Source organism: Podarcis muralis, chromosome 16, assembly GCF_964188315.1.
Source record: "Podarcis muralis chromosome 16, rPodMur119.hap1.1, whole genome shotgun sequence".
In the NCBI taxonomy this organism is placed as follows: domain Eukaryota; kingdom Metazoa; phylum Chordata; class Lepidosauria; order Squamata; family Lacertidae; genus Podarcis; species Podarcis muralis.
In genome coordinates, this window is record NC_135670.1 from 21,489,685 (window position 1) to 21,507,461 (window position 17,777).

At 47.5% G+C, this 17,777-nt stretch overlaps 1 protein-coding gene across 2 annotated transcripts in view; it reads right to left on the minus strand.

Annotated features, from left to right (window-relative positions):
* Positions 1-15,860, minus strand: part of LOC114587151 (serine dehydratase-like) — a 78,173-nt gene extending 62,313 nt beyond the window's left edge. Inside the window, exons 1-9 of one of the 2 annotated variants that reach the window (XM_028711113.2) lie at positions 15,322-15,860; positions 13,136-13,229; positions 12,364-12,522; positions 10,943-11,043; positions 7,310-7,524; positions 4,360-4,454; positions 2,694-2,854; positions 1,702-1,797; positions 395-466 (exon numbers count right to left, since the gene is read on the minus strand). In XM_028711113.2, coding sequence (XP_028566946.2) covers positions 395-466; positions 1,702-1,797; positions 2,694-2,854; positions 4,360-4,454; positions 7,310-7,524; positions 10,943-11,043; positions 12,364-12,522; positions 13,136-13,229; positions 15,322-15,536 — 1,208 coding nt within the window. In that variant the 5' untranslated portion in view covers positions 15,537-15,860. The remainder of the gene's footprint in view (positions 1-394; positions 467-1,701; positions 1,798-2,693; positions 2,855-4,359; positions 4,455-7,309; positions 7,525-10,942; positions 11,044-12,363; positions 12,523-13,135; positions 13,230-15,321) is intronic. The other variant, XM_028711114.2, reaches the window with a different exon arrangement.
* Between the last annotated feature and the right edge of the window lie 1,917 nt (positions 15,861-17,777).

Consider the following 17,777-nt stretch of genomic DNA (forward strand, 5'->3'; position numbering starts at 1 on the left):
TGAAAGCAGCAATCCCTCTTGCTGTTCTGGCTTCTGTGATAGCTGCACAGCCTGCATTCGCTCCATAAGACCCACACACATTTCCCCTTACTTTTTAGGAGGGAAAAAGTGAGTCTTATAGAGCAAAAAATACAGTAATTATGATCTGCTGATATTTTGAGAGTTAATTTTATTGTGTGCTATTACATTCTAACAGATTATTGAATATTATTTTGTTTGATATAAGTCGATCCATTTTAAAGTTATGTTTCATTATGACTTTTTGTATTGGATCGGATGATAAGGTGTGCGTTCTTTGTTGTATATTTTGCTGCTATAAACTGCATCATGTGTAGCAACAGAGAAAGGTGGTATACTAAATAAAAGTGAAATGAAAATGAAATGAAATCCTTACGGCACATTGTAGCTCGCCCAGTAGCCTTCTTGGTAGAGCAGTTCAGTCTTGTCGTCAAAAACCACCATCCCCCTGGAGAGATGGAAATATTGTTATTTTGAGGTCGGGGGAAATTCAGGCACTCAAGTCTCAGTGCTGGGAATATCCTGCAAAGCTCTCATCTCCTCCCAGGTGCCGTGGGAAGCTGCCTTATACCAAATCAAATCACTGGTGCATCCAGTTCAGTATTGCCTGCAATAACAGGCAGCTGCCCTCCAGGATTTCAGGCACGGGGTCTCGCCTATCTGGAGACCCCCCTAGGGATTGACCTAAGGCTGTCTGAGTGCAAAGCAAGTGCTGGAACTGTTGAGCTAGTGCCGAATTAAATAGCTGAATTAAATAGTAAATTGTCTAATAAGAGTGAATCAAACGACTGCCCTATCTAGTTCAGTATTGTCTGCCCTGAGGGACACGGTCTAAACCACTGAGCCTCTTGGGCCTGCCAATCAGAAGGTTGGCGGTTCAAATCCCTGCAACAGGGTGAGCTCCTGTCGCTCTGTCCCAGCTCCTGCCAACCTAGCAGTTCGAAAGCACGCCAGTGCAAGTAGAAAATAGGTACTGCTCCAGCGGGAAGGTAAACAGCATTTCCATGTGCTCTGGTTTCCATCACGGTGTCCCGTTGTGGCAGAAGCGGTTTAGTCATGCTGGCCACATGACCCAGAAAGCTGTCTGTGGACAAACACTGGCTCCCTCGGCCTGAAAGCGAGATGAGCACCACAACCCCATAGTCGCCTTTGACTGGACTTAACCGCCCAGGGGTCCTTTACCTTTACCTGTCTGCCCTGACTGGCAACAGCTCTCCTGGGCTTCAGCCAGTGTTTTTCCCCCTAGCCATACCTGGAATTCAACTAGGGGGCAAAGCAGATGTTCGCCCACTGAGCTATACTAAGTCAGACCACTGATTCATCTAGTTCAGTATTGTCTATTGACAGGCAAGGTTTCAGGCAGCAGGTCTGGAGGTCCTGGGAATTGAAACCTTCTGCATTCAAAGCAGAGGCTCCGCTCCGCCACTGAGCTATGGTTTTTCTCCTCCGCTTTGTGACAAAGTGTGGGCTATAAAATCGATGCAAGGCTAATAATAATATAGTTTCTTGGTTCACAGCTGCTTGCACTAATCTTAGCTCAGTAAGCCAGGATGCTGGGCTCAGTGTTACATGTGAACCTGGCCGCTATTAAGCAGGGAAAGCGCAATATTTAAAGGTGTGTGGAGATGAGGGCGAAGCTGGGCATCCCTGCTTGTCCAACAAGGTACAATTTGGAGCACTTACGGGATCTGCTCCAGCACCGTGAGGACACCCTTTTGGAGGCTGGCCTTCCCTGGGACAAAAGATTTGTAATCCACGATCATCCATTGGTTATTGTACCTGTGGCAAAGAAGCAGAACAGGTGAGTGCCTAGCATGCACAGTGCTTTTTGAATTAAGAGTGGTGTGAAAGTTGCCTAGAAAGTTGCCTGAATCAAACTACTCCTTCTCAGCCTAATCCACACCTTCTATCTGCAAACAGGGATAACAGCACTAGTCTACCTTGCAGGATTGTTGTAAAGATTTTAAAGATGAAACACGTGTGAGCAAGATTTGTCCATCTTGCTTCATTTCCTATAGTTTAACTGGATTCCGGGCAGCAAAAAGCTATGCCCACCAGCTTCTTCTCTCTTTTTCTTATAATATTTTTTATTAATTTTCAATTATTGTCCGATAGCCTCATTACAATTCCAAATTATAATACAATTACTAATACCCATCATTCAAATACCAAATTATATAATTTAGGTGCCCCCCCCCACCGCATGCTAGAATTGATGGTTTGATGTTTTTATTTATTCTGCATTCCAAAATCTTATTATTTTCAATTACAATCTGGTCAAAATAATAATCCCCTATGCAACAACTGCAATATTAATAACTTCTATTCGTGTTGACACATTAAATGATTTATAGAAACACAAGACTCTATCCTTGTTCTTCCTGTGTGTGGCAATTATTCTGTCCGTGGTGTTTCTCCCTGTCCTTGTAAAATGTTATGTCTCTCTTTCCCCCGGTTGTTGCTGTTCTCCATCACGCCTTGGGTGGAGCTGATATCCCATTGTGGTTTCAGAAATATCTCCATTGCTCCATCCCATGCTTCGTTGTTTCGCAACTTTAACAACGCCAGTTTCTACCTGATCCCATAAAACTGGAGACGCCATTGGGGCTTGAACCCGGGACCTTCTGCATGCAGGACCTGTGCTCTACCTATGGAGCTACGGCTCCTCCACTCACGTGCCGCTGTTGAACTTCTGGAAAATGGCCGCCCACTCCATCCCACTTGTTGCCAGCCGGTTCGCCACGATGTTGCGCAGCCACTCTAAGACGCTCTCCTCAGGCTGGATGAACGTCCACAGGCTGCTGTTGCTGTTACCAATGGTGGTTTCCAGAGATACCTGCAGAGGAAAAAGCCCTGAGCAAGCCTTGCATCTGGGAACCCCAAGATGTCTGATGGAGGGTTCCCAGATGCAAAGTTCAGTGGGAGGACACCTGCTTTGCATGCAGAAGGTGCCAGGTTCAACCCTTACGTCAGCATTTCTCAACCTCCCCAGATGTTGTTGGACTACAACTCCCATCATCCCTGACCACTGGTCCTGCGAACTAGGAATGATGGGAGTTGTAGGCCAACAACACCTTGGGACCCAAAGTGAGAAAGGCTGCCCTATGGCATCTCCAAATAAGGCCGAGAGAAGGCCCTGTCCGAAACCCTGGAGAGCCACTGCCAGTCAATGTGTTGACAATACTGAACCAAATGGACTGATGGGTCTGACCCCGTACAATACAGTTTCCTGTGTTCCTATGAGATTATCTGCAGGACTTCAGTTATTTCCAAAAGCGCAGAAATAAAGCAATTTGCTTGATGTTTTCCCAAACAGGAGAAATTTTCAAAGGCCATCAAGGCAACCTCTGTGTCCTTCAACAGGGCAAATGATAGCTCAGTTGGTTAAAGCATAGTGCTGATAATGCCAGGGTTGCAGGTTTGATCCCCGTATGGGGCAGCTGCATATTCCTGCATTGCAGGGGGTCGGACGAAATGATCCTCAGGGTCCCTTCCAACTCTGCAATTGGATCTGGAAGTGGGGATTGTGCCCCTGGCTCAATCTCTAGCATTGGGCTGGAAAAAGACTCCCTCTCTGAAATCCTGGAAAGCTGCTGCCAGTCTGTGTAGACAATACTGAGCTAGATAGACCAAAGGCCTGAATCAATAGATATTTTATATTCCTACTGAATCGTGTTTGGCCTGAGTGCAGGACCTAATAATAATAATAATAATAATAATAATAATAATAAAAATAAATAATATTTTATTTGTACCCCGTCCTTCCTGGTTTAAAAACCGGGCTCAGGGCTGCTAACAACAAATTTAAAACACTTAATTGTAAAAGCAGCATACAATACAGTATAAAAACATTAATAACAATAAAACTCAAAGTTCAGAAATCAATTTAGGGAAAATCCATCTAATAAGCATTAGATAATCACCAGGGCTAGCTGGCTGAATTAGTCCTACTTGGGCCAGCGAGGAGGCCAGGGGAGAATTAGCTGTGGGGTCTCAGACCCGGTAATCTTCATAAAAGGGGAGGGGGAGGGAAGAGAAGGGAAATAAAAGATCAGGCTGAATTCAAATTAAAGGCCAGGCGGAATAGCTCTGTCTTACAGGCCCGACGGAAGGCGGTTAAATCCTGAAGGGCCCTAGTCTCATGGGACAGAGCATCCCACCAGGTCGGAGTGCAGGACCTACTATTCTGCATGCTACTAGCTATATTTAGCCAAGTCTCTTGAGGTTCCAGTTTGAACCCATCTCGGATGACATCTGCAGCAGAGGAAGGTTCTTCATGCTAGCTGTAGGTCAAGCAACTCTTTATCTAGGACAGCAGTGGAAGAGACAGGGGCCACTCACCAAGCCACTACTCAAGATGTAGAAGTCATCGCCAGAGAAGATGGCGCCCGGGTAGGAGGAGAAAGACTGGACGTACCCGGGGATCAAGCTGTCACCTGGGGAGCCCAATTGCAAGCAGTCGTCAGCGCTTCCCTGGCAACAGACACCGCCCCCATCCCCACTTCAGTAAAGACCTTCGATTCTTATAAGAATAAAAGAAAATCACTATAAATTAGTTTGGAGATGGTATTGTTATAAGAATTCTAAGGTCCCAAATAGAAAATAAACGTTCATAAATGTACATGGCAAACACATACATAAGTAGATAAACCACATGTCTGAAATAGTACAAGAGAGCAATCCTGAAGCCGTTTTGACTTCCCCAGTGACCTCAAATATTCCTCTGCAGTACGGGAGGCAACTGGGAAAAACCTCCCCGTTGTCTCTTTGCTGGCAAAACCTGTCTTAAGGGTGTATTTGTATATGAATAGGGTGAGCCTGTGACTTGGATTCAGGAACTGAGTATTTACCATCACAAAAGAATGGCCAGGCTGCCCAGGTGGAGCAATCAGTGGCCATTATCAGGTATCCTGACAAACAGGATTTTAGTTGGAGACTGTCTCCTGTGATGTATGTATGATGTTTTGGGGGCTGGTCTAGAGCTACAGGGTAGGTAATTTCAAGTGTATATAAGGGCTTGCACACCATTGTTCGGGGTTCGTCTCCTCCCTCCCTGCATGGGGTGAGTGGGGGACCCTGTTGCAACAGTTTAATAAAGATCAGGCTTATTAGCTGCTTTGCTTCTCAATATTCTCTGGTTGGCCTCTGTTATTTTCTCCTACTGATAGAGATATCTACCGTATTTCTCTCTCTATTACACGCAGATTTTTTCTCCTAAAAAGGAAGGGGAAATGTCTGTGCGTGTTATGGAGCGAATGTGGGGGGGTCCCTGGAGCCGATTAGGGGAGCGCAGGAACAAAAATCAGCAAAAATCAACCGTGCGTTGTGTCGGAGAGGGAAACCTGAAAAGAGGAAGTGGTTGCTTTCCTGCATTCTGCCTCAGGGTCTTACTGCCCACCCTCCTCTGTTTCGTTGCTGTGTTTGCTCAAACTGAACAAAGAGCAGGCAAATCCCCTCCCCTCCAGGCAAGCAGAGGAGAAAGCAGAGGTCTTTCCTTCTAATTCCTCTCCGTGCTCCTCGCAGGCAGCCAGAAAACATGCAGGAGGAGAGAGAAAGCTGGCTTCGGTTTGTGGAAACTTTTGCCTTTCTTTCCTCCCTCCCGTAAAATCTCTCTCCTGCTTTCTTAGCCAGCTGCTTCTCTGCACACCGCTCTCTTGTCCCTTCTGTGTTTTTCCTTCACTCCCCACTTAAAATGTAGTTACAAAGCATGGATCCACATGGATCCTCAGGATCTTTGCATTGGGCCACCCCAAATTCACCATCAGATCACATAGCAGCCTGGCCCCCAAAAATCACACACCCACTGTTGCCTGGGGCTGCAATGGTGCAAAAACGTGGTTAAAAAGCATGGGTCCACATGGATCCTCAGGATCTTTGCATTGGGCCACCCCAAATTCACCATCAGATCACATAGCAGCCTGCCCCCCAAAAATCACACACCCACTGTTGCCTGGGGCTGCAATGGTGCAAAAATGTCGTTAAAAAGCATGGATCCACATGGATCCTCAGAATCTTTGCATTGGGCCACCCCAAATTCACCATCAGATCACATAGCAGCCTGCCCCCCAAAAATCACCCACCCACTGTTGCCTGGGGCTGCAATGGTGCAAAAATGTCGTTAAAAAGCATGGATCCACATGGATCCTCAGGATCTTTGCATTGGGCCACCCCAAATTCACCATCAGATCACATAGCAGCCTGCCCCCCAAAAATCACACACCCACTGTTGCCTGGGGCTGCAATGGTGCAAAAACGTGGTTAAAAAGCATGGGTCCACATGGATCCTCAGGATCTTTGCATTGGGCCACCCCAAATTCACCATCAGATCACATAGCAGCCTGCCCCCCAAAAATCACACACCCACTGTTGCCTGGGGCTGCAATGGTGCAAAAATGTCGTTAAAAAGCATGGATCCACATGGATCCTCAGGATCTTTGCATTGGGCCACCCCAAATTCACCATCAGATCACATAGCAGCCTGCCTCCCAAAAATCACACACCCACTGTTGCCTGGGGCTGCAATGGTGCAAAAATGTGGTTTAAAAGCATGGATTCACATGGATCCTCAGGATCTTTGCATTGAGCTACCCCAAATTCACCATCAGATCACATGTCTGTGGCCACAGCATGAAGCACAAAAATGATACATCCACTGTTTCATTCAGAATTTTTTCCCTTGTTTTCCTCCTCTAAAAACGATGTGCGTGTTATGGTCAGGTGCGTGTTATAGAGCGAAAAATACGGTACTTAAGGACTCTATATAGGCTCATAGATACCCCATAAGGGGAAAGGAGCAGTTTTTTCTTGTAACAGTATTTAACACCAGTCGGATTAAATCAAATAAACAAGGAATATTTGGCGTTATGTTGGAGGGGATGCCAGAAAACCAGGAATTATGTTCACATGTGGTGGGGGTGTAAATATGTACAATTTTTCTGGCAAAGGGTGTTAAAGGAGATAACCGAAATCACTGGGTTAAAGCTGGACCGAAAGTCCAGAGATAGCATTATTATCAATTTACAATGGGGTGGAAGGTTCGCAGGCTGTGAAGGACTTGCTTACGAATTTATTGACAGCTGCATGAATTATGATAGCTAGGAAGTGATAGGGGCAAGTAGAATATAAAATGGAAGAATGGTATAAAGAGGTGTGGGATATAGCTATTAAATGATAAATTACCGTATTTTTCGTCCCATAGGATGCTCTGTCCCATAGGACGCACCTAGTTTTTTTGGGGGGAAATAAAGGAAAAAATTTGTGCTCCACCCCACATCCTTTTCCTGCTACTCACTGCGGGCTGAAGTCCGGAATGGCAAAGTATACTTCTTGAGGATGCGTAGCATGGACTGGTACGTATTCCAGGTGTCGTGGGAGACAAGGAGGTCCTGGTTGCCAGGCAACAGCTTGATGAATGCCGAGCAGGACCCAGAGCCAAGGACCCGGTGGCTTCCAGATTTGTTGAAGGCCGATTCTAGATCTTCCAAATCACCCCCGAGCTGGAACAAACTAGCAGAGGTGATTCACATGAGGATGATTTTAGTTGTTATTTATTTCACAAAATGTACATGCTGTTTGATTGTAAAAAAAAAACAAAAAAAAACCTCAATGTGTTTTCCAAAAGAATAAAAAAATCATTTTTTTTAAGAATTCAAAAAGATAATTAAAACCAACGATAAGCTAAAAACCAGACTAAATCACGTGTCAACATTCCACTCATCTGCATAGGATGAACTAAACAGGTGCCGAAAATGAACATGCCTGCCTTATGTCAATATGCAAGGAGTTCCAAAGTAGGGTGTTGATTATGTATTAGATTTCTTACCTGCCTTTTACCATAAGACCTGAGGGCAGGTTAAATCCTTTTTTAAAGCTATCCAAGTTGGTTGCCATCATTGCCTCTTCCAGGAGGGATTATTATTAAGGTGGGGCATCCAACACTCGAACCGTGTACAGTGGTACCTCAGGTTACATACGCTTCAAGTTACAGACTCCACTAACCCATAAATAGTGCTTCAGGTTAAGAACTTTGCTTCAGGATGAGAACAGAAATTGTGCTCCAGCGGCAGGGCAGCAGCGGGAGGCCCCATTAGCTAAAGTGGTGCTTCAGGTTAAGAACAGTTTCAGGTTAAGAACGGTCCTCCGGAACGAATTAAGTACTTAACCCGAGGTACCACTGTATTTTAAAGCTTAGGCAGGGATCTTAGAAAGGGGAATTCGTTGCTCAACTTTGCTTGCCTCCTGGGAGCTTTACCTGACCTCCACCTCACTCTGCCTCCCGGGGGTTAAAAAAGCTTTTGCTACACAGCTGCCCAACCCCAGTCTGACCTGGCTGTTGATGCAGGCTCAAGATTCCTGGAAACCTTTGCATTTGTGGGGGAAGTTAGAGGAGTTCCCCTCGGACTCTGTGGTGTCTGCAGCAAGCTTGCCTGCTTATCTTAGGACAGATAAGCTATGAGCCCAACACACAACCCTCAGCCCAAGTGACTGCAGCTCACAAAACTCCTCTGGCTCACACCAGGGAGGCAATGCTTTCCTATCTCTACAGCCAGAGGCAGTAAATGTCCCTGAATGCTGGTTGCTGGGAACCACAAGCAAGGAGTTGTTGGTGTGTTCATGTGCTGCTTTTGGGCTTTCCCATTGGGGCATCCGTAAAAAACAGGGTGCTGGAGCAGATGGTCCTTTTGGCCTGATGCAGCAAGGGTTTTCTTATATTCTTTTAAGATTAAAGTGCAGTATTGGGAGGGGAACAACAGCGCATCAGCCAAGGCACGAAATTCCTGTGTGCTGCAGAGGATCTTGGGAAAAGGGGCTGAAGAGACCTGGATTCTGGAATAGATGGGCCTTTGTTCTCATCCAGCAGGGTACCGTATTTTTCGCTCTATAGGACGCACTTTTTCCCCTCCAAAAATTAAGGGGAAATGTGTGTGCGTCCTATGGAGCGAATGCAGGCTCCTTCACTTCAGCGATAGCAACGCAAAGCCTCCAAAGCGCAGAGGGAGCGCTCCCTCTGCACTCCGGAGGCTTCGCATTGCTTTCGCTGAAGCCTGGAGAGCGAGAGGGGCCGGTGCGCACAGACCCCTCTCGCTCTCCAGGCTTCAGGGATAGCCGCCTGAAGCCTCCGGAGCGCAGCGGGAGCTCCCGCTGCGCTCCGGAGGCTTATTCCTTTTGCTAAAGAGCAAGACTCTCCTGGCTTCAGCAGAGAGGGAGAGCTGCACAGCACCCCTTCAGCGAAGTGGGAGGAAAAATGGAAGGGGCTCCGCTTCTCCTCCCGCTTTGCTGAAGGGGCGCTGAGCAGAGAGGGGGAGATTTTTTTTTTCTCTTGTTCTCCCCTTCTAAAACAAGGTGCGTCCTATGGTTGGGTGCGTCCTATAGAGCAAAAAATACGGTAGTATTTGGCCAGGGATGGCCAGGGATGATGGGAGTTGTAGTCCAACAACACCCAAATACAGTGGCACCTTGGTTTACGAATTTAATCCGTTCCGGAAGTCCGTTCTTAAACCAAGGCGTGCTTTCCCATAGTGGCAGGGGACTCAATTTACCAATGGAACACACTCAACAGGAAGCGGCACATGTTCTACTTCCAAGGCAAAGTTCACAAACCAAAACACCTACTTCCAGGTTTGCAGCGCTCTTAATCCAAGTTGTTCATAAACTAAGCTGTTCTTAAACCGGTACCACTGTACTGGGAATTGTTAAGTAGGGAGGGATGCAGTTGCACAAATCCTGCTTACAGGCTTCCCAATGGGGCATCTGGTTGGCCACAGTGAGAACAGGAAGCTAGGTCAGATGGTCATGTTGTGTGGATGCCTGATGATCGTCTTCCAAAACAACTACTCTATTCCGAACTTAAAAATGGAAAGCGTAATGCTGGTGGTCAACAAAAGAGGTTTAAAGACTCTCTCAAGGCAAATCTAAAAAAATGTAGTATAAACACCGACAACTGGGAAACACTGGCCTGCGGGCGCTCCAGTTGGAGAACAGCCTTTATCGAAGGCGTCATGGGCTTTGAAGACACTCAAACTCAGGATGAAAGGGAGGAATGAGCTAAGAGGAAGGCACGCTTGGCAAACCCTCACCATTATCAACTCCCATCCAGAAACCTATGTCTCCACAGTGGAATGACGTGTGGATTCAGAATTGGCCTCCACAGTCACTTACCGACTCACTGTTAAAACCATGTACATGGAAGACAATATTACTCGGCTACAAGAAGTAAGAAGAGGTCAGATGGGCTACTGACCTATGTTCCTATGTCTTTTTACCTATGCTTGTATTATAATTATTAATAATTACTACAATTAATTTACCAACCCCTTTCTCAACCCTTGTCTCAAGTAGATTTACATGTCAGATAATTAGAAAGAAGTTAAAAACCTCAAAAGCAGCAAATACATTTAAAAACAAGACTTAAACCCTAATAACTTATGGTAAAGACCCAAACAGTTCCATTCCTTACACTCTAGCTGCTTCTTAATGAGGGATAGCGGCTTAAAATTCATCGTAGCCAATGAAACAAAAAAGAAACACGTCACACATTACACAGGAACAAACTCAAATATTCCTCAGCTGCAGTCTCCCCGAAAATCAACTTGTCAAAAAAAATTAGGCTTCCAAACTGGTTGTTGTTTTTTAAAAAAGCGAAAACTTTTTCTCTCAAAACGGAGTGTAGCCGATGGCGGTAGGACTTTATGTGTGTACTTGTGTCTGTGGTGCGGGTGTGTTGCGTGCAGTTGTCGTGAGTGCATGTGTGCACACTAGTGATATGTCCACGGTGCCCAGGACAGTTTAAATATGGGCCCAAAAAGGTTGATGACCCCAGGCTTAAACATCATATGTCACTGTCAGTCCTGTGCAGAATCCGGGCACCCGTGAAATGTCCCCACTCCTTCATTTTCTCACATGTGCAAAAGAACCACAGACTTACAGAAAGCCAAAGGGTGCGATGGAGAACTTGCCGATCGGGAAGGCCACCCGGCCGTTATAGCCATCCTCAAGGCCCTTCAGCTGCAGCAGGGCGAGGCGTACCTGGGCATTTTGATGGAGAACACAGAGGAATCACTCACAGAGTCAAAAGTTAAAAGCAGCCCAGAAACAATCCGAGACGTAGTTTGGTCCTCGGATCGGGGGGGGGGGGGGGGGAGCTAACAGCACTTACGCTGCCATATGGAAGGCAATGAACCTGCCAGCTTGCAGACTGAATATTAATTCATTCAAACAATTGCACAAGACGAAACAGACCAAAATTAGCAACCATTAATGTTCATGTTATAAGGTGTTATATCCCAGTGTCTTGGGACTTGAAGGAGGGACCCTGCAGCTGGATACTATGTGCTTTTTAGTGGCTAAGCGACTGGTTTTTCCAGCACTGGAAGGACCAGACGACTCCTCACGTAGCTGATAGAACCTTTTCTTCTCTTGAAGCATACAAAAAAGGGACTTTTGCTCAGAGGTGCAAAGAGCACAATCATTCTGAGTTCTGGGGTTATTTGTGTGGTATGCATGTCATATGAGCTCCACTGGAGCCTTCCCAATGTCACAATTAAAATGCGCGCCTTGTACCCACCAGATGTCAAAATAACTACCAAACTTTTAGAAAACATCTAAAGGCAGCCCTGTTTAGGGAAGCTTTTAATGTTTAATAGGTTATTGTGTTTTAGTGTTTTGTTGGAAGCCGCCCAGAGTGGCTGGGGAAACCCAGCCAGATGGGTGGGGTATAAATAAATTATTATTATTATTATCATCATCATCATATCTTTAAACCTAGTTTTAGTGGGTTGGCAACCCTAAAAAGAAGCACTAGGGCCAACTTGCGCATTTGGCAACCTAGTAAGTTACTGTTTCTTAAGAGGCATTTGTGCTTATGATATACAGTAGTCACACACAATGTTTGTAAAAACACAGCACATCTCTTTCTATTATATCCTCGTAAAAGTTAAGTTGCATTTTTAAATCTGGCTTGTCGTTTAAAAGTTCACTGCACAGTTCCACCCACAAAGTGGGCCTTGAAACCACCACTCAACCCCCTCTCCTCTTTCTGATTCGTGGTTTTCATCACACAGTGCCTGCTTCTGCAAAACGGTATCACAAACCGACACGCTTTTGCTGGCATGTTTTCGTTTCCCTTTATTGTGGTTTAACAATCAATCCCCAGGAAATGATGGGAATTGAAGCCCAGTGAGGGGAACGGGGTGGGTGTGTGGATCTCCTAACAACTCTCAGCACTCTAAAACAAACTACAGTTCCCAGGATGCTTTGGGGGAAGCCGTGCCTGTTTATAAAGTAGAATGATATCAATTTAAAGGTTCGATGTGGGTGGCACCCCAGCCTCAGAACAGAATGCCGCACCTGGTACCAGTATTCAGAATCGTCCGCTGCCTCCATCAGCTGCATCATCCAGGCGAGGTTGGCTTCAATGTATTTCTTCAGCTTCTGGCAGTAGTTGGTCTGGTACTTGAATGGCCCACAGTAGCCCACCATCGTGTTCATCCAGTGCATGTAGATGAGCTGCAAAGGCACAAACATTTAAGGCGGCTGAGCTAGATCCAGAGCGAAAGGCGGCCGTAGCTCAGCGGTAGGACATCTGTTTTGCATGCAGAAGGTGCCTGGTTCAATCCCCAGTGGCATCTCCAGGTAGGACAGGAAATATCTGAAACCCTAGAGAGCTGCTGCCAGTCAGTGCAGACAATACTGAACTGGATAGATGAGTGGTATGACTCAGAGTAAGCTTCCTATGTTTAATTCACCCTCATGGCCAGGATTGGGACCTATAACTTAAGTTAGGTATATTAATTTCAATATCCTCCCAAGTAAAACCTTCCATATTTGGTGGGAGTTTGGAAGCCCTTCCTCAATCTTTCAAGTTAATCCAGAACAAGCAGGGGGTAGCTCCTTGCTGCTCCAGGTAACATGTAACAATGGCTTTTGGGTCCAGCACTCTGCACGTGTTCAGAGACCACCGCATCTGTATTCACCCTCCATAAGTGCCATCATGGAAGGTGAATTTCTAGGTTAACGCTTGCCTCAAATGGTTTTCTCCTGAGAGAGCTGAAGCGATGGGATAAGGGTCTTCAATAAAGCTGGAAAACGTGGAGGGTGGAGGCCGTACGCCAACACTTACCTGCTGAGACACAGCTGCTTCCGCCAGTCCTGCTGCGTAGGCCTGGAGGCTGTCATTATACTTCTCATTGGTGGTTAGTTCCAGGGAGGCCCATCTATAAGTGAGACAGAAAGAGAGAGAATAAAAAGTATTGAGAAGACCAGCAAAGGAATCCATCTGTCAAGTTTCCCCTCCTCCATGACCCAGGGTCATCAGCTGTCAAGCTTGCTGAGTGTGGAAAAGTCAAATGCAAACTCAAGACCCATCATGTGCCTCGTATTTTTTTTCTTCTTCCATGTAACATTTTTACAAATCCGTTTCATTTGTTGAGGCATTAGGGGGAGAAGAAAAAAGAAAGAAAAAAGAAAGGGGGGTGGAGAGAGGGAAGATGGATGGGGTTGGGGTTGGGTGGCGGTGTTTCTATTATGTTTAATGTATGTAGAGTTTGGTGTCAGCGTTGCTTGTGTTGTTCACTTGTGTTCCTTTGGTGGTGAGAGAGGTTGGGGTTGGCCTAGGGTGTGATTGTTTGCTTGTGATTGGCTGTGGTGATCTTTGTTTTCGTGTGTGAGTGAGGTGTGTGTGTGTTTTGGATCAGGTTAGCCATATTGATTTGTATGCTGTTGGTGGATTATTGTCATTGTCCTTTTGGGCTGTGTATGTGATAAAGGGGAGCCATACCGGGGTGAAGGCGTCTTCTTCTGTTTGTCCCCGTGTCAGTTTCAGTTTATTAATTAATTTTTCTAGTACGGCTGTTTCCCATACTATTTAGTACCATTGGTCCATGCTTACTCCTGACAGGTCTCTCCAGTGTCTGGTTATGGTGTTTCTGGCTGCTGAGAGCAGGTGGATTATGAGTTCTTAAATATATTTTTTTTAAAAAAACCCATCATGTGAACTTTAGTGTGAAAGAACTTCAGGCCTGGGGGAGCCAAATCCTGCCCTCCAGGAATCTTTAACTGGCCCTTGGGACTGTCCCCAGGTCATACCCGGCTGCATCATCACTCCCCAGATTTGCTTCACAACCTCCTGGAGTGTTTTGTTTTGCCCGCCTGGTACGTGTCCTTGAAATCTGATCATGCCCCTTGCTTGCCTGAATAGAGAGGGGGGGGGTGTGCAGTGCCCGCTTTGGCCTCCAGCACACGGGTTACAGATGCTTCAGGTTGCGGTTTTTTGGGTTACAGACGCACCAAAACCCGAAGTACCGGAACGGGTGCTTCCGGGTTTCGGCGGTCACGCATGCGCAGAAGCGCTAAATCACGCTTTGCACATGCGCAGAAACACTGAATCGCAACCCACGCATGCGCAGATGCGGCGGGTTGCAAATGTGCCTCCCACACAGATCACGTTCAAAACCCGAGCGTCCACTGTACTGAAATTTAACCAGATGGTTTGGCACTCAATCCATCTTCCCAGGGAATTCTGGGAATTGGTAGTTCTGCGAGGGGAAGGGAGGGAGATGGGGTGTGTATGTGTTTGCTGGTACAGTATGTAGTGTCGAATTTGAGGTAAGCAATGTGTGCCAGGATACCCAATACGAGTTTCTCAGTAATCCTACTGGTGGTCAGCAGACCGCACTCCTCCCTGCTGCGTCCTGCTTTTGAATAAATGCTGCACCTAACTTACTTAAGACTCTGGACTTCATGTTAAGTCCCTTCTGAGTCTTGTGACTGTTTACTTTGAAATGTCGCAACCCGACCCTTTCGCGTTAGTGGCGCCTTCCTGCTCCTTTTACCAAACGCGGCCCTGGATTCCTGCCCCCGAGGGCACCGCTTTTTGCAGCGCAGTGTGGCACGCACGAACTTCAACCCCACTGCCTTCATTTTGCACCTGCTCCGGGTCTGCGCGCTTTTGCAACGCGGCCCCTTTGCGCGTTTACTCGGAAGTAACCCCCTCCAATAAAACAAAAACAGCCGGTGTTCATTTGAGCTTGCACCCGGTAGAAACGTGCACGAGAATCGGACGCTTGCAACGCGCGTTTATTCAGAAGCAAACCCTACTGCCTTCCTCTGGGTTTGCACATCACAACACGCGCGCCTTGCAAGGCAGTGCAAGCAGCCTGTTTACTCGCAAGCAAGCCCACCTACGCCCAACAGGGCGTGGTCCCAACAATAAAGGAAACCCGGCTAGGACCGCAGCCTTGACCCAGGGACCGATTTGACCCGCTGCAGCGGGCGGACACCCGTCTACCTGCCTGCCCGCCTACCTACCCGGTCTCCCGGATGCCCTCGGTCAGGTTAGCCCAGGCGACGGCCGCGGGGACCCAGCCAGTCACGGTCTCCAGCTGTCCGGAGACGGGGTCCAGCACCACGGAACAGCTGCGGGTCGGTTCCGAGCCGGCGGCGGGGAAGAAGGGAGGCGGCCGGGCGGCCTGCTGCGCGATACTGGGCAGGATCAGGGTCAGCAAGAGCGCAAGTCGCGCCATGGCCGGATCAAGGGACGTCCCCACCGGCCCAGGACGGAGGCGCGTCCAAGTCCCACGTGAACCGCTGATGCAGCCGGAGGAGGAGGAGCGCCGAGGAGAGACGGCCCCCTCGCTGCGACCGGCGCGCTGTCCCCACGACGGCCCCAGGGGGGAGCCCCAGGCCCGCGATGGCGAAGGATCGGAGTGCGCGTCCCTTCGCCCGGCCGCCTGCCTGCCTCCCGTCCCAAGGTGAGTTGAGTGGAAACTTCGGCACTTGGTGAGCTTAAGGTTGTGGCCGCTGAACCTAGGCGTCAAGCCCGCGCAGGAAGCTGCCTTCGTTCTGAGTCAGCTTGGTATTGCCCGCACGGACCGGCAGCGGTTAGTCAGGGTTCCACACCCGGGCGTTTTCCCTAGAGCTTCCTGAAAATTGAACCCGGAGCCCTCTGCGTGCAAAGCAGGTGCTCTAACCAGGGCCGGATTTAGGTTTGATGAAGCCCTAAGCTACTGAAGGTAATGGGGTACTTTATAGGTCCAGTTGTCCTTTGTCAACAACAAATTGTCGCCGTTTTTTGTGTTGAATATATGCTCTATGGTAATTTATGGACCTAATAGGTATCTAAAGCCATTTGCACATAACAAAATATGTACATCATAGGAGCCTACAAAACACAAAACACTGTTGCTGTATGTAGGTTTTATTTACTTTTATTTTTTGGGGGCTCCCAAGAGAGTGGGACCATAAAGAAGGCTGATCACCAAAGAATTGATGCTTTTGAATTATGGTGCTGGAGGAGACTCTTGAGAGTCCCATGGACTGCAAGAAGATCAAACCTCTCCATTCTTAAGGAAATCAGCCCTGAGTGCTCACTGGAAGGACAGATCCTGAAGCTGAGGCTCCAATACTTTGGCCACCTCACGAAAAGAGAAAACTCCCTGGAAAAGACCCTGATGTTGAGAAAGATGGAGGGTGGAAGGAGAAGGGGACGACAGAGGACAAGATGGTTGGATAGTGTTCTCGAAGCTACCAGCATGAGTTTGACCAAACTGGGGGAGGCAGTGGAAGACAGGAGTGCCTGGCGTGCTCTGATCCATGGGGTCACAAAGAGTTGGACACGACTAAACGACTAAACAACAACAACAAAAGAGAGTGGGGCCCTAAGCTATAGCTGGTTTAGCTTATACGTAAATCCGGCACTGGCTCTAACCACTGCACTACTGTGCTTCCCTTGTCATCATAGGACGCATCCTTATACTGAGCCGGACCATTGGCCCATCTAGTTCAGGGTTTCCCAAACTTGGGTTGCCAGCTAATTTTTTTGGACTACAGTTCCCATCATCCCTGAACACTGGTCCTACTAGCTAGGGATGATGGGAGTTGTAGTCCAAAATACAGCTGGTGACCCAAGTTTGGGAAACCCTGATCTAGTTCCTTACTGTTGACTCTACACTGACCGGAAGTGTCTCTCCAGGATTTCAGACAGGCAGAGCAGATGCTCTAACCACTGAGCTGTAGCCTTCCCCCAAATTCACTGAGACTAGATGGCTTTTTGAGAACCCTTCTGTAAAGAGAGGGCTCTGAATTTAGGTGATTAAGCCCCTGCCTGGGAAAAAGCATTCTTTCCTTGTGCTTATCATATTTTTTCCATCTCAGTTCATTTCTCCTGGATTATTTTGAGAGAATTCAGACTTTGGGGATTAGGACTGTCTGAGGATTAGGATCTACTGGACTCCCTGACCCAAGCTGGCTGATGACCATTGGAACTGATGAAGCAGAAGGGTGGGAGGCGCAGCAGTAGGGAGTGCCAGAGCCAGGGACAAGGGGAGCCAGCCTGTTTCTGACCCCATCGTCCTCCCTGCTGAGTTCAACAAGGCCAACAAGTGAGACTTAGGACACATTCACACCATCCACTTAAGAGCTCCCTAGGAAGAGGGATTGCTTGTTAAACCACTCTGGAAATGGTAGCTCTGGGAGGGGGAAATGCGTCTTTGACAAACTACATCTCCCAGAATTCTTTGGGGGAAGCCCTAACTGCTCTGTTGTTGTTGTTTACTCGTTTAGTCGTGTCCGACTCTTTGTGACCCCATGGACCAGAGCACGCCAGGCACTCCTGTCTTTCACTGCCTCCCGCAGTTTGGTCAAACTCATGCTGGTAGCTTCAAGAACACTGTCCAACCATCTCGTCCTCTGTCGTCCCCTTCTCCTTGTGCCCTCCATCTTTCCCAACATCAAAGTCTTTTCCAGGGAGCCCTGTCTTCTCATAA